Raw genomic sequence first — 14,551 nt, forward strand, 5'->3', positions numbered from 1 at the left:
GTGCTGCAGGCTGAGCATGTGCAGTGCCTGGCTGTGTTCTGTGGCACATGGCCACACTGTCCTGGTGGGGCTGGAGGGTGGCACAGAGGTGGGTGGGTGGAGAGGAGACTAATGCTGCAGCTGCTGATTAGCAGCCAGTTTTATGGCTTGGAGATATTGATTTTCAGATTATGCTGCATCTGCATTCTCAATGTTCTTGTGCTCATTCAGGTGCTCAGTATGTGTTTTTTCTGTCCAAAGTTGAAAAGATTTAAATGGTCAATGTCCTTGAAGTGGAGACAAGCTCCTCAGTTCTGAGGTCACTGTAAGGAGACAACACATAAATGCAGATAAGGGCCTTTTGCCTTTCCCATGTAGGCTGTTTGACCAAAGTAATCTAAAAGTACAGGATTTTCCTGGCGCTGCTTTTGTGTGGTGATTATTTGTACTGGACAGTGAGCTGGGCTGAAAAACATTGGCTGTATAAAAAGACATCATTGTGTCTTGTTGTGGTAACTCAGGCAACAACTGAAGAATATGAAGAGGTAACTGGAAGGTGTCAGCTTGGTTTAGGCAAACAGAAGGTAATGATCACAGCTGGGATATAGGGTGGGCTTACCTCAGGTAGAATCTTGACTTCCACTAATAGTATTGTTCTCTTGACTTGAACCTTCAGCCAGTGGTTAAAGTCATGCAGTTTGCTTCCCTGGAGGAAAAGTAGATTTAGATCTGATTTTGTTTCTTTGTATTCAATCAATATGACTTATTTAAAGGATATATGAAATACCATGTTTTTCTGAGCCCAGTTGATTTGAACACTGAGGAAATGGTTTCCTTTCTTAGTAGTGTAATTAGATTTTTTAAATGTAGTTTATATTTTGAAAAGCACAGTCTCAGTCCTTAACTGTTGTCACTCTGGCAGCTTTTCTTGCTGTGTGCCCTCTTGCTGTAAGCCTTGCCTGCCCCTGGTCCCAGTGGTGCAGTTCAGAGCTGGAGTTGAATGCTTGGAGCTGATCAGGCCTTTTCACCATGCTGTTAATTAGGGTTTCTGTGTAGGGAGAGATTAATGCAAACTCTCACTTGGAGTTCAGGCAAGTTGCACATCTTGTATAAAGAAAAAGCAATGTTTGCTCACTTCCAGTCTGATTGCAGCTTTGTGATTCCTGTATTTCATAAACCTCAAGGCACTTCAGAGATTTTCATGGCTACCAGAAAACCCTTGATGAGTTACCTCTCTAACTATTATGTAAGTGCTCTAGAACAGCTGTGTTTCATCAGTTTCCTGTGAGAAATTGGGTTGCAAGAAAGGAGAAAGCAGGCACAGCTTCCTGCATTCTGCATGCCTTTTACCTCAAAGAGCCTCTTGGGTAGTGCTCTGAAAAGTTTGTAGTCCCAAATCATACAGTAACTTAAAACTTTCAGTGAAAAATGTGAATGAGGCTTACAACAAGTGTCTTTTCATTGCTGGCCACCCTCTCCAGTCCCCATGCAGAATGGAATAACTAAATTTGGCTGAGTTCTTCTGCTGTCCCCAGAAAGACTTGGTATAGCATGGCCTTGGGATATTTGTTGGAAAATTGCTGCATATGTCATGTCATTTCTGCAGCTGCATTTTTTGTGAAAAACATCTGAAAAGCTTCAAGATGCCCTGGTTTCCTTGTTATTATATTGGAAGCTTGCAATCTGCAAATCTGAAAAGGAGAGGAAGTGGCCATCTCTTCCTGGGCAGGTTCATTGCTATTTGCCACCAGTTACTTGCTCTTTAAAGCCCTACTTTTAACTGGGCTTACTGGGGGATCTGGACTAAGTGAGAGCAGAATTTTCTGTATGGCTGGAACTGTGGCTTTCAAAATACCTCAACACTTTTTTTTTTTATCTCCCTGAAGAGTAAAACAGCAATTTTTGCAGAACTTTGTAGTGGTAGAGCTTGCTTCTTCTTAAGTAACAATGAAAATCTTGGGCAGTCTTTATCAGGATTTGTTTTGAGCACCTCAGCAGTTATCAGCAGAATATACCTAAATTTCTGTAATAAATTCTTTCAAGTGTTATGTATTTGATAAGTATTGATGTACTGATATGTATTTGATATCTATGATAATAGATGATTCTTATCTTTATTTCTTTATAGCCATTAGACTTTATAGCCATAAAACAGCTCATGTTTTATTTTCTTCTTGGAACAGCCTTACGGATTTTTTCCCAATTATTTATTTAAAGCCTTGTTTTTGCCCTGCCAAGTGCATTTTTTTTCAGTGAGTCTTTATCCAATTTCCTCATTATTTACATTATTCTGGACTACACAGTGCAGACCCTGTTCTGTCACGTAAAGAAGAAAATTTGATCCCAAACAGCATGCACCTCTGGAGATGCAGCTGAACAGTTGAATGGAAGCAGTGGGAGTGCTGTCCTCCTGTACAGTGACTTGTTGGTTATTAGTTTTGGCCAGCTTGTTCTAGGCTGGCCAGTTTACATCAGGATTCCCAGAGTGAACAGCTGAGGTTGCAAAGCAGGTTTCAGCCTTTCCCCCACTCTGAAAGAAAGAGTTCTCTGTCTGGAGGAGACAGGCCTGCAAGTTTGTTCTGCATAGACCATTATCGTAATGGGATTTTTTCACACATTTGGGTTGGATATACTGTTTTTTGGTGTTGATGGCATAATCTGAGCTGCATCCCTTTGCTCTGGGGCCAAAAACCTTGGCTCTCTTTTCTGGGCATTGTCTCCCCAGACCCTGACTGGGTTTTGTCTGACTGCTTTATCCCTTTATCTATTAGCTTGTTAAGGCTGAATGATGTGTGAGCTGTACTTTCTGAGCCACCTTAGCAGCTGAGGCAAGTGCAGTACCTTATGAATGAGTCTTTTTGGCATCAGGGGAGTTTCACATCTGGAAAGGCAAGCAGCAGGATCAGATTAGTAATGCATACCATTGCTAGTGACTCAAAAGGAAGCCCTAGTAATGTTGTTGTAGTTTTTGGTACTGCCTCTGGGTGATTTCTGCTGCCTAGTCAGTTGCTGCTGCAAAGACAGCTCAGGTTATTGCTGGGATGCAGAACTTTTAACTGTGACAGAGGGTGTGCTTTCAGACTGCTCTCTTGGGGTAAAATATTTCTGTGATTTGCTTTCCCCAAACAAATCCAAAGCCCACTAAAAATTAAGCAGCTGTCACCCTGTCCCTGCCTCCTAAGTAGTGGCTCTGTATCTCTGTGACATATGGCTACAAAAATTTTGTACCAAGGATGTTTTCCTTTATCTTGTACATCAGCCCACAAAAAAGAGTGGGGAGGATGCAGGTTTTTAACATGTTCTAAACATGTTCTTTAAAAGAACAAAACTCTACACTTGCTATGCTTTAGAGACCACAACATGCCTAACAAGTTTGTTTCAGAAAGAAATTCACAGCAATTTTGAAGGCAACCTGGGTGACTCGTCCTGATTGTGCTTTTCTTGTTGGGCCAACCAGACTTGCCCAGCAGGTCTTCCAGCCACAGTTCTGTGAGGATTCATCCTGGTTCAACAGGTGCTTGCTGCCCCATCATGCCATCTTCTGATAGTCCTGATTGTGCTGACCTGCCCCTTCTGGTTTTGTTTTTTTTTCCACCAGCACAGATTGTCCTGTGATGTTGCAGTGACTCTCTTCTGCTTCTCAAGTATAAGAGCAGCTTAGGTAACTATTTTAGATAAATATCTTGGATAAATATAATGCAGGAAATAATTGGGGCCTTCCCACTTGGCATATTGGGGTTTTTTGTTTACTTGTTATTACTCTTAAGTTTTGTGTTTGAGTAGGTGTCACTAGCTGTATCTGAGTATTAAATAGTAATTTGAGTATCTGGGTGTTTGAGTAACTTAAAGTAGTTTAGTTTCAGTCTCACTGCTTTCATGTTTGTCATGCAGACAAAGCAGTGTCCCATAGAGGAGTTCACTTTTCCGTAATATAGCTAAAAAGAAAAACATTTAAATGAAGATCTTCAGATGAAAATACCAAGACTTCCTAGCAGTGAACACAATGGCTTATTCTGGATGGCTAAAATGCATTGTTGCCTCCAGCTCCTGGGGTTGGTCCCACCTTTTTTCCTGAGTTTGATGATCTCAGATGAATAATATTCTGCTTCTTTCATATTAAGATTTGCACTATCTTTCAGATTTATCTTTGCTGCAGTTCTGCAGCAGTAAGACAGAAAAATGCTGCTAGTTTTTATTTGCAATATGTGCTTTGTGATTGTAAAGGCTGTTCCTTCTCATGCTGCAGGATGAAGCTGTAGGTTTTGTTGTAGCTGTGCATATCCACTAAGAGAGAGTTCTCTTAACACTGTGTTTTCCTCCTGGTATCAGGCTGTTAGAACTGTTTAGGTTGGAAAGGACTTCTGAGGATCATACAGCTCAAAGCCAGGTTAGTTGCACAGGTTCATGTCCTGTCAGGGTTTGAACAGCTCCAAGGATGGACGTTTCACAACCTCACTGTGCAACCTGGAAACGTACTATAGTAAAGATGCTCTGGTGGTGTGGTTGTTTTGGGGTTTTTTTTTTTGCTTTGTGTTGAAGTGGGGTATCCTTTATTTTATTATTTGTCCCTATTACCTCTCAGCCTGTCACTGGACACTGCAGGGAAGAGTCTGGATAAGCCATCTTTACACTTTTCTCTGGGCCTCCATCAGGTACTGACACATGGGTACGATTTTCCCTCTGAAGCCTTTTGTTCGTCAGTCTGAACAGTCCCAGCTCCCTCAGCCGCTCCTCCTATGAAAGATGCTCTGGTCCCTTCATCATGTCAGTGGCTCTTTGTTGTGTTTTAACCCCAGCCAGCCCCCAAGCCCCACACAGCTGCAGGGTCACTGGATCTGCAGAGAATTGAAAGTAAAAGTGAGAAAACCCATGGGTTGAAGCCAAGTTTAATGGGGAAAGCAAAAGCTGGGCACACAAGCAAAGCAAGGAAGTCTTTCTGCAGTTCCCCATGGCAGGCAGGTGTTCAGCCATCCCTGAGAAAGCAGGGCTCCATCACACAAGTGTTTGCTGGGGAAGACAAGCACCATCCCTGCAAACATCCTGCTTCTTCCCTCTTCCCCCCACTTCATCTACTGAGCATGAAGTCCTATGGTATTTTCTGACTTGAGCCCAGGAGGGAACAAGTTCTCCACTCCTGCAGCAGATGGGTATTTTTTATAACATAGCAGTAGTTTTTAAAGGGAAAATAAAGACAAAAGTGCCATAGCACTTATATTCCTGTCGGTGTTTGCTGAGTCAGAGCCTGTTTGTCAGCTCTGTTCCTGCTTTTTTAGTGGCACAGCAGTGATGGGGCAGATGAGCATGGGTAAAGTACTATGGCAACCTGCTGGGTTCAGGTCATTAAAAATACAGAGCCTCAGCCAACTGCTGTTTGCTTGAAAGGGTGATAAGGGTAACAATAATAGGAAACTTTGTATTTGTAGCATATTTTCCTTACCCAGCAGCCCTGGTATGTTTTTTTACCAGAGAAAACCAACACTTTCCTTCTTTCTTGCTCCTCTGTAGTCCTTAACCTTTTGCAAAAAAAGCACGCTGGGAATGTTGTAGTGGTGTTGTATTCCAGAATTGCTGCTTTCAAAGTAACTTTTCTTTTTACTTCTAGAAAAGCCAGGCTGTTCTTCATAAAGCAGCCTTACAGATAGTTTTCTTTGCAATTAGGATATGGTTTGCATTGTAACCATAGTTAAATTACTGTCATTTCAATATACAGTACACTGAAAAGGACTTCTAAGGTGTTCACTTAGGGTAGTCCAACATCAAATTTGCCTCTTGTTAAAAAGCAGACATCAGTGTTACAGGTGAAACCCTGAAATGTTGACTCTTGCATTTTAAAACAATGGAAAAGTATTACATGGATTCAGTATTTAAAGTCATGTGCTTAATTGGTGAGAATCGTTTTTCACTTGTAAAAATTATTGCTGTGGATAAAGAGACCAAAATACAGGACCCACAGCCTTGTCTGACAACAGGTCTAGTTAAGTGCTGACCTGTGTGATGGGATGTAGTCTGTGCTGTTTCCATCATCTTCTCTGACCTTGGAATTATATCACAAGGTGTAGAGTGGTAAAAAAAAAATTGTATGTCTTGACTGTCTCTTAAGATTTTCAAATTCATACTCTCTGTTTAAGGAGGAATAAAACATCTCTGGACCAAAATTCCAAGGGGACCTTTTTTTCATACGATAGGTCTTGTGATTAGTGATCGTCAAATGAGGTTAATTCCATTGTGCAGTCTTACTAAGCTGAAAATCTTATCTTTGCACTGTGTATCAACTTAGCTGAGATCCTTCTATTCAGAACCTCTTGATATTTGTTTTTTTAAAATATGATTCTTTTCTTCCGTCACTTGCAGCGTTACATCTTTTTGGTAATCCCCAGTATTTAGAGGCTTTTGACCAGGAAAAGGCAAAAGTTCTTCTTTAGTTTACATCCTTTTTTTGGTTTATGGTAGTCTTAAAGACAGTCCTGTAAATTTAGTCTTTATTTCATGTTGGAAATAGATGTTTTTGAACATAGGTTGACATTATTTCTTTCTGCTGTAACTGAGAATAACAAAAATGGTACAGGATTTCAGCTTTGCACATAAACTGAAGTGGTGGCAGTTAATCTAAACTGTGTTTACTCTTGGCTCAGGTTCATCTGCCTTTTTAGGGCCTTGGTGACAGTGTGCTTCTAACTAGGTAATTTTTGTATGCGTACTTTAAAACTTGTCAGGATAACTTTCAACTTTTAGGCCTGGTCATTTGATTGCAGTATCCCTTAATAACCTTTACTTGTGCTGATTTTTTATTTTGAAATATTCTTTAATGGTGAGAAAACTTGCTAGACTATCCCACTGTTTCGCTTGTCTTTCTAGACTTCAAACAAACTATTTTTTTTCTTCTGGCCATTATACCATCTGCAGTATGTAAGGTATTAAAGCTTTAGGATATTAGTTCATGAATGCATTGATGTTCTTGTGAGTGGTTAATGTATTTTATCTGTCACTGGGGAGGAATGTGCTGCTCAGCTCGCTCCTTCTGCGAGTGCTGTGACTCATGAGCGCGAGGTGCTTCAAAAGGATTTCAGCACTCCATCTCCTTCTTCAGTCTTGCAGTTGCTTTTCTAAGAATAGAAGCAGCAAAACAGACAGTGGGGTTCCTTCTCAGCTGCTGCAGTTCATTACTACTGTAGTCATGAAAGCTGACATCCATCTTCACATCTCACAGTTCCTGTTTACCTGTGGGGCTGCACACACTGTGACTTGTACTGCTCCTTGGGAGCAGGCACCACCATCTACAGCCGGGCTTAGAGTGTGGATGATCAAAACTATGAGATACAGGAATTGGGTGCCTCTACGTGTCAGGCAGGTTTGATGGGAGCAGCATGAGACCTCCAGAAAATGTGGGGGGTATGTCCAGTGCAAGACGTGTTCTTGTAATACTTAAGATAGATTGGAAATCTTCCTTAGATATCTGCTGTGGTCATAGCTTGTGTATTCTGACAGGATCTTTTAATTTAAAAAGTTTTCTCATCATGTAAACCGCTTGCCTAATACAACTGCAAAGTGCTGAAGCTCTTGGAATGGTATTGGCAGAATTTAAGTCAGTGGAAGAAGTTTGCTTCCTTGAAGGTGAGCTAAGGTTTTGCTGATTATTGATTCTCATTCATGTATGGGTAAAAGCAGCCCTCTCTTCAGCCACAAGCGTCATCTCTTGTGCCAGTGAATTACAGAACTCAAGTAAACTGTACCCTTGAGGTCTTGAACGTGCACTCCAGGAAAATTAAGTCAATCTTCAGAAGCAGTCATTGCTGGAGCCTACTTCCAAAAGGAACTGCTGTGCTTTAGGAACAACCTGGTTCTTGGCTTGGTTGGAAAGGTGACAGAGCCAGGGAATCCCTGTTGTAATTGTCTCCTGTTTTTAACCCTTTGGATTGTTGGTTAATTGAAGTAAGAGGGCGGGTTGACTTAGGGGATAAATATTGTGACTACTGAAGTGTTCTTGTCCACAAAGCACATCTGACTTTAAACTGCAGGGAGGGGGGGGAACAGAAGCTAAGAAGAACTGAGAGCAAAAAGAAATTTGTGTTGTTTCATACAATGAAGCATAGAGGTGTGCAAAATGGTTGGTCACAAAAAACCAAAGACGGTGACTGGGACATCTTAAACCCAGCCTTGGCTTATTAACATATATTGTAGGAATAACCTCCCTTTATTTGCAGCCTTCTCTTCCCTAGCTTCTGTTCCTACTGTGAATTTTCTATTTCAAGTATTTTTCTTCATTGAAATAAAGGGAAAAATTGTCACTGCAGTCAGTTAATCATCATAAAAATCTGAATCAATTATCTGTAAAGGATGCTCTTTTTGTTAGCAAAATCTGGTTTGAAATGGCATGTTTACGACCTAAAGATATGGAAATTGTGGTAGTCTTGAAATAAAAAAAATCTTCTGTTAGGAAGAATACATTCTTTAATAGAAGAAGGACAGTATCTGAAGTGAAGATATGTTTAATGAGATATGATATTGTATGTATGTGCTTTTCTTCCTTTCTGTCCTGTATTTTTATTCATGATCTGTACCTCTTATGTGTGCTGTTAAAAACATGATATGAAGCCTTCCTTGGCAGTAGGAATTTTGGAAGGAATGGGTGGGATAAGAAGAGCTATTTTTCTCTTTCAAGTAGTATATGTATAATTTTATGTAGGTGTTTTGAAATATATTCTGACCCTAAAATACATGCTTAATAAGTGTAAAAGACTAACTGTATGATAATTAGCTTAGTCCATTTTTTGTTTTCCTTTTGTTCACTGTAGACAACCAGTTCTTAGAGATAAATACCTTAACCTTTTTGTGAAGGGTAAAAGACCTCTAAGTAGTATTTAACCTTTGGCATAATTTCTGGGATTTCGTAATGCCAGCTATCAAAGAATCCCATCTATTAAGGAGAGACAAATGAGTTGAACAACTGTACATGATTACTCCAGTTGAAACATGCATTGAGTTGTTTGTGAATAACAGTAAAGCAGGATTGCAACTTGCCAGACATAAATGCTTGATTAAGAAGGGAAATGTTTAAAACACAGAAACCTGGTTGTCAGGCATTAGTCACTGCCCAGTACCTAACAATAACATTCTTTCTGCTAGATAGCTTTTGAGGAAGGCTGTTCCTCAGTAATGCTGTTTATTTGTTGCTGAAGGTTTCCAAGTGATCAACTAGAGGTGTTCAGTTCTAACAGTTTCCAGTCTGCACCTTCTTGGAACAAGTTTTCACGAAGTCTTGTGACATGATGCAAGTGATCAGAAAGGAAAATAAGCTATGGATGGGTCTAAATGGGGAAGGTACCTGGGGAGGAGTAACCCTGTGCACTGGCAGCACAGTCTGGGAGCTGGCCTGCTGGAGAGCAGCTCTGTGAGAAGGACCTGGATGTCCTGGTGGACAGCAAGCTGTCCCTGAGCCAGCAGCACCTTGTGCCAAGAAAGCCTGTGGTGTCCTGGGGTGCACTGGGGACAGCATTGCCAGCAGGCTGAGGGTGGTGATCCTGCCCCTCAGCTCTGCTCTAGTGAGGCCACATCTGGAGTGCTGTGTCCAGTTCTGGGCTCCTCAGTACCAGAGAGACGTGGAGCTACTGGAGCTGGTCCAGTGGAGGCCTGCAAAGATGATGCAGGGACTGGAGCATGTGTCTTGGGAGGAAAAGATGAGAGAGGTGACTGAGAGGGGACCTCATCAATCAGATTCCTAGGTGTCTGAAGGGAGATGTCAGAGGATGGACCGGGCTCTGCTCAGTGGTGCCAGGCAGTAGGACAAGGACAATGTGCAGAAACTGATGCATAGGAATTTCCACCTGAATATGAGGAAGAACTTCTTTACTGTGCAGTGACCAAGTGCTGGAACAGGTTGTCCAAAGAGGTTTTGGAGAGTCTCTCTCACTGGAGATGTTCAAGAGCTGTGTGGATGCAATCCTGTGCCGTGTGCTGTGGGATGGCCTGCTTGAGCAGGGAGGTTGGGCTGCATGAGCCACTGTGATTCCTTCCAGCCTCACCCATTCTGTGATTCTGCGCAAAGTTCTCGAGTGGAACTTCTTAACTTCTCCCAGTTTCTAGAGAAAGTTGTGAATATTGTGTGGGCTCAAGTCTAAGTAGCAAATAAAGTGGATATCCAAATCAGTGACATGTTTACGCAAATTGTAACTTTTAGGTGATTTGTGTTTCAGTAGTTGTGATTAGTGATTAAGGTGACTTCCCTGACCTTGCCATAAAATGTCAGTCTTTAAAACTCAGGGCTTTTTGAAATAATAAATTAGGACTTAAGTTGTTATGAGGCCAAGGAGATGTATGCCAATTCTTAGGGGACACTGTAGTGAAACTACTGACTATAACAAAGAAGAGATGCTGAAAGTTTCAGAGCATTTTTTAAGTTTTAAAATACAGTATGCAGAATGAAGTTGTTCATATTAATGTCTGGGCATTTGCATAGATCAGTAGTGTTCATTCTTCCAGGTATATTCAAAACTAAAATAAATCTAGTGAATGGTTAGTTAGGTTAGTAGTCCTTTGCTCAGCCTCCTGACATACTGTAATTGAAGTGCTTGAATATTTATTCATAGCATCACTTGCATGCAGACAGTTACATTAAGGACATGATTACAAAGTAGCCAAGTGTTCTGAGAACTTGAAAGAACAAGTAATAGTTCAGTAAAAATATGGAAAAATTGTATTACTTTTGTTCTCTTCTTGGAGCTCTATAAGGATTAGCTCATAAAAAGCTAAGTCTGTAGCTCATTAAATGAAATATTTTCTTGATGTTGTACATCTTGCACTCCTTTTTATGAGAGAAGGATAAATATTTCTGTCCTGGGGCTCATGTAATTGCAAGTAGATTTGTCTTCATTTCTGGTGAAGCATTTTGCTCACCACCTGAAGTCACAAGTGAAGTCTCTCTTTAAGCTAAATCACTTATGTCTTGCCACATTAAAATGATTTCCTGCTCTTTACTCCCTTTATGTTATTTTACTATGTTAAACTGCATTTGCAGAAATCTAACTATTGTCAGGCTGTAGACACAGAACTGCTGTCTTTAAAAAATGTGCTCTGGCAGTAGAATGAAGCTGTGGAGGAAAGTTTGTCGGATCTCAGGACCTCAAGTAATAAATATTTGCCTTTGAGCTGTTTTTTGTCTTCTTACAGTGGAGCAAAGCAGTGTTGTTGGTTCTGCTGCCATCCAGCTGAGGTTTTGATTTCAATGTGTTCAGCTGCAGTGGAGGAATGTAATAGTTCAAGTATTTCTTAAAGCAAAATGTTCTCCTTTGTGTGGGGAGAAAATTGAAGATGAGCATTTATTCCCCCCACTGAATTTAAAGGCACACAATGAACTTTAAACTCTAGAGATTTGAGGGTTTAGGTTTTTTCTTCTTTATAAAACTGTAGTAATGACAGTGGTTTTTCTGCACACTTCTGTGGTTTGCTGTTCTCTTTTCAATCCAGTGAAGGACGTGGACAAAGTGATTCTGTTCTCCTCGATAATCAGGTCAATCAATTGACCATAGAGCGTGATTAAGCACAAGAGACAGCCTGGTTGCCTGAGGAGGAGTGACAGAGAGGGAAGAAGCAAGAGGGAGGCCAGCTGGTACCCTGGGATTTAATAACCCAATACCTGTCAGCTGAGCTCTTGGCTTGGCTGCTTGATAGGTGCAGTGAGTGGAGTCAATCAGCTTGAAGAATTAAATCAAACTTCATTTTTCTTCACCTTGTGTTTGGAGTGGGATCACAGAGCTTTTTCTTACTTTGCAGCTGAAACCTGTTAGTGCATTGTGAGCTGCTTGTTTGTTTTATGCCCTCTTGTGTTTAACAACAGTAGGTAAAATTGGTAATGAGAGGTTTTTCCCCCTCTATTTCTTCGACTGGGCCTACCTGAAGTTTCAAAGTCAGACATTAGTCTTCACCTAGTATGTTAAAAGTGTATTTTTTTATAGCAAATTGAGCTTCCTAAGTTCTCCTCTTTTGCTGTTTTCAACTGTATGCTGCTTCTCATGGCTTGTATTTTTCAGTCATGACCTTCATTTTAATCCATTGTGAAGTTAGATTTCTGAATCATTTTTGGAGAGCTTAATTTTAAACTGTTCTGCAATTTAAATTATTAGTATTAAATTGCTATGTTCCAGGGAAATATTTATAGTAAAGAAATGCATTTATTTTCTCTGAGTGATCTAGAAATAAAATAGTTTTATTTGGAAACAATTAGCTACTTGTGAGAAATGTGATTTTGTAGATATTTGATACATTTAGTACTTAATTTTTATTACTTTTAGAAAGCCACAGTTCAGTACTATTGTATATTAGCTGCTTAATAGAAAAACTGAAGTAATAATTTCAAAGTTGGTATGTGGTTGATTCATTTCCCTTTAAAACAATTCTCTTTCATCTTAATTTCTTGCTCTGTGGGGTACTGCCATGGTGAGATATGTGGAACACTTGATAAGGAAGGAGCACGTCAACTCCAGCTGCCACGGCCAGGCATTTTCCAGCATTCATGGAGTGAGAGAGGGCATTGCAGGGAATGTGCACACAGTGGGGAGGAGGGATAAAGGGGCTCTCCCAAGTTCATGGTGAGACAAACAAGGAAGGATCTGTGCTTAGCTTTCCCAGGGAAAGGAAAGGAGATTGAACATTATGGAATGAGTAGTTCTCTTCACCCTCATGTCTATAGCCTGATTTTTGTCTATTTGTGACCAAACACAGCATTTTCTTTTTTTATTTTGTGGTCAAGTCTCAATTCAGTACTAATTTTGGAGCTGTAATAAAGTGGCAATTTTCAAAAGTGTGATACTAATTGATTTCTTCAAGGACAGGGAAGCTATGCATGGATTATTGCTTCTTGTCTTCAGTGCGTAGCCAATTACCTTTGCATCAGTTAAACCATCTTTTAGAAGACAGTAATTAGCCTGTGCTGAGAGTTTTTCACTGCCTGAAGGACTTTTAACTATACAAGAGAGTCAGAAATATTCCCTTTGTTGTCAGAACTGAAAATAATAGCCAGTAGGAACCTCTCAAGGTACAGAGCAAACACAGAAGTTATGTCCTACATGCATGGGCAATGCATCTTAGTTTTCTTTTTGAACTTCACGGAGCTCCTCTGCCTGTCTCCATCCTTTCCCTTAACCCTGCACTGCAGTGTCCATTATTGCATTGTCCATCCCTCTCACTGAAGAAAGACAGACTCTACTCACTTGCCTCTTTGCCCCAGTAGCAGCATTAGATATATTCTGGTCTTTAGTTTACAGCACACATTTCCTGGTTCCCCATCCTGTGTTCTTTGGGAGGCAGTCTTCTCTTTCTCCACTTACTTCATGATGATGGAACTATCAATTTTAACCCCTCTTCCTTATCTCAGCATGGTTTTGATAGTCAGTTTAAGTGTTGGGTGATAATCAACTGTATCTTCCTTCTGACATCATTCTTGCCACTGGAGCATCTGGTATATAAAGTATTTGCTAATAGATTCTGTCATGTGAGCAGCATTTTCTGAACCGCTTCCTTGCCTTTAGCTAACTTGCTTAGATTTGAATGAATGAGTTTGTTTAACGTAGCATTTTAAACCTAGTGATCCAAATACAGATTTTTTTGTTTTGCTTTTACTGGAGTAGAATAATAACAGTGAGTGTGGAAATGAAAAAAACTTGCTAAATTTAAAAAAAACAAACAAGCCCAGCCAGCAAAACCCACAGCTGACAATATAATTTTCTTTTTAATCTAATGAGGTGAGATAGATGAATATGAAAGCTGGGTCAAAAAGCTTATGTAATTTTCAGACCCTAAATATAGAATGGTGTAATGACACAGAAAGATCAATCTCTGTGCACATGTTCTGGTGGAGCATTTTTGTTTTGTTGTTATTCTGCGCATGCAGTTTCAAACTGAGCTGGATACCCCCTGCTTGGATAAACACTCTTGCTAATATTCCTGCCCTATGTTATGTGCCAATATAAATTGACATGTAGCATGTAGGTTTCTTTATGATTGTAGTCTGGGTGTGGGGTCGTTTTGTTGATAGAAAAATGTCCATGTTCTCATTGTTAAATTTACCTTTTTTTTTTTTTTCAATATAGTAGTGGAATGGGGTGATGATGTCAAAGCGGTGTCAGAAGATGAAGCCATGGTGCTGGTGAACCACCAAGCGACGGGCGACGTGTGCACGCTGATGATGTGCCTGCAGGACAAAGGCACGGTAGGCTACAGCCGGGGCAGGGGTGGTGCTGGGCTCCCTGCTCTCCTCCCTGTGCAGCCCTGATAACCCACCAGGGCACCTCAGCAGGGAGCTTTTTGTTTGGATTTGGTCCAGTGTGACAGCCAGGAGCTTGGAGCAGGTATAGACCCTGGACATTGCTTGGAGAAGGTGAGCTGTGAGCTGAGTCACTGTGCATCCAGCCAAGGTTAACCCAGAGGGAAGCAGATCTCCTCACAAAGCAATCCTGTACTTGACTTTTCCCTCTCACCTCGTGCCTTTGTGCAACTCAAGCCAAATCTGCTCACACCAGCACAGGTTGAGCTTCTTGCTTATGACTTTATTCCAGCTTGGAATTTTTCTCAAAGTTAGAGC

At 40.7% G+C, this 14,551-nt stretch overlaps 1 protein-coding gene across 3 annotated transcripts in view; it reads left to right on the forward strand.

The window, feature by feature from the left end:
- The window catches only part of LPGAT1 (lysophosphatidylglycerol acyltransferase 1), a 61,444-nt gene that overhangs the window by 14,436 nt on the left and 32,457 nt on the right, over positions 1-14,551 (forward strand). For all 3 annotated transcript variants that reach the window (XM_014264401.3, XM_074537115.1, XM_074537116.1), the window contains one exon: positions 14,061-14,179. In XM_014264401.3, coding sequence (XP_014119876.1) covers positions 14,061-14,179 — 119 coding nt within the window. The remainder of the gene's footprint in view (positions 1-14,060; positions 14,180-14,551) is intronic.

This window comes from Zonotrichia albicollis, chromosome 3 (genome assembly GCF_047830755.1).
Source record: "Zonotrichia albicollis isolate bZonAlb1 chromosome 3, bZonAlb1.hap1, whole genome shotgun sequence".
Lineage (NCBI taxonomy): Eukaryota > Metazoa > Chordata > Aves > Passeriformes > Passerellidae > Zonotrichia > Zonotrichia albicollis.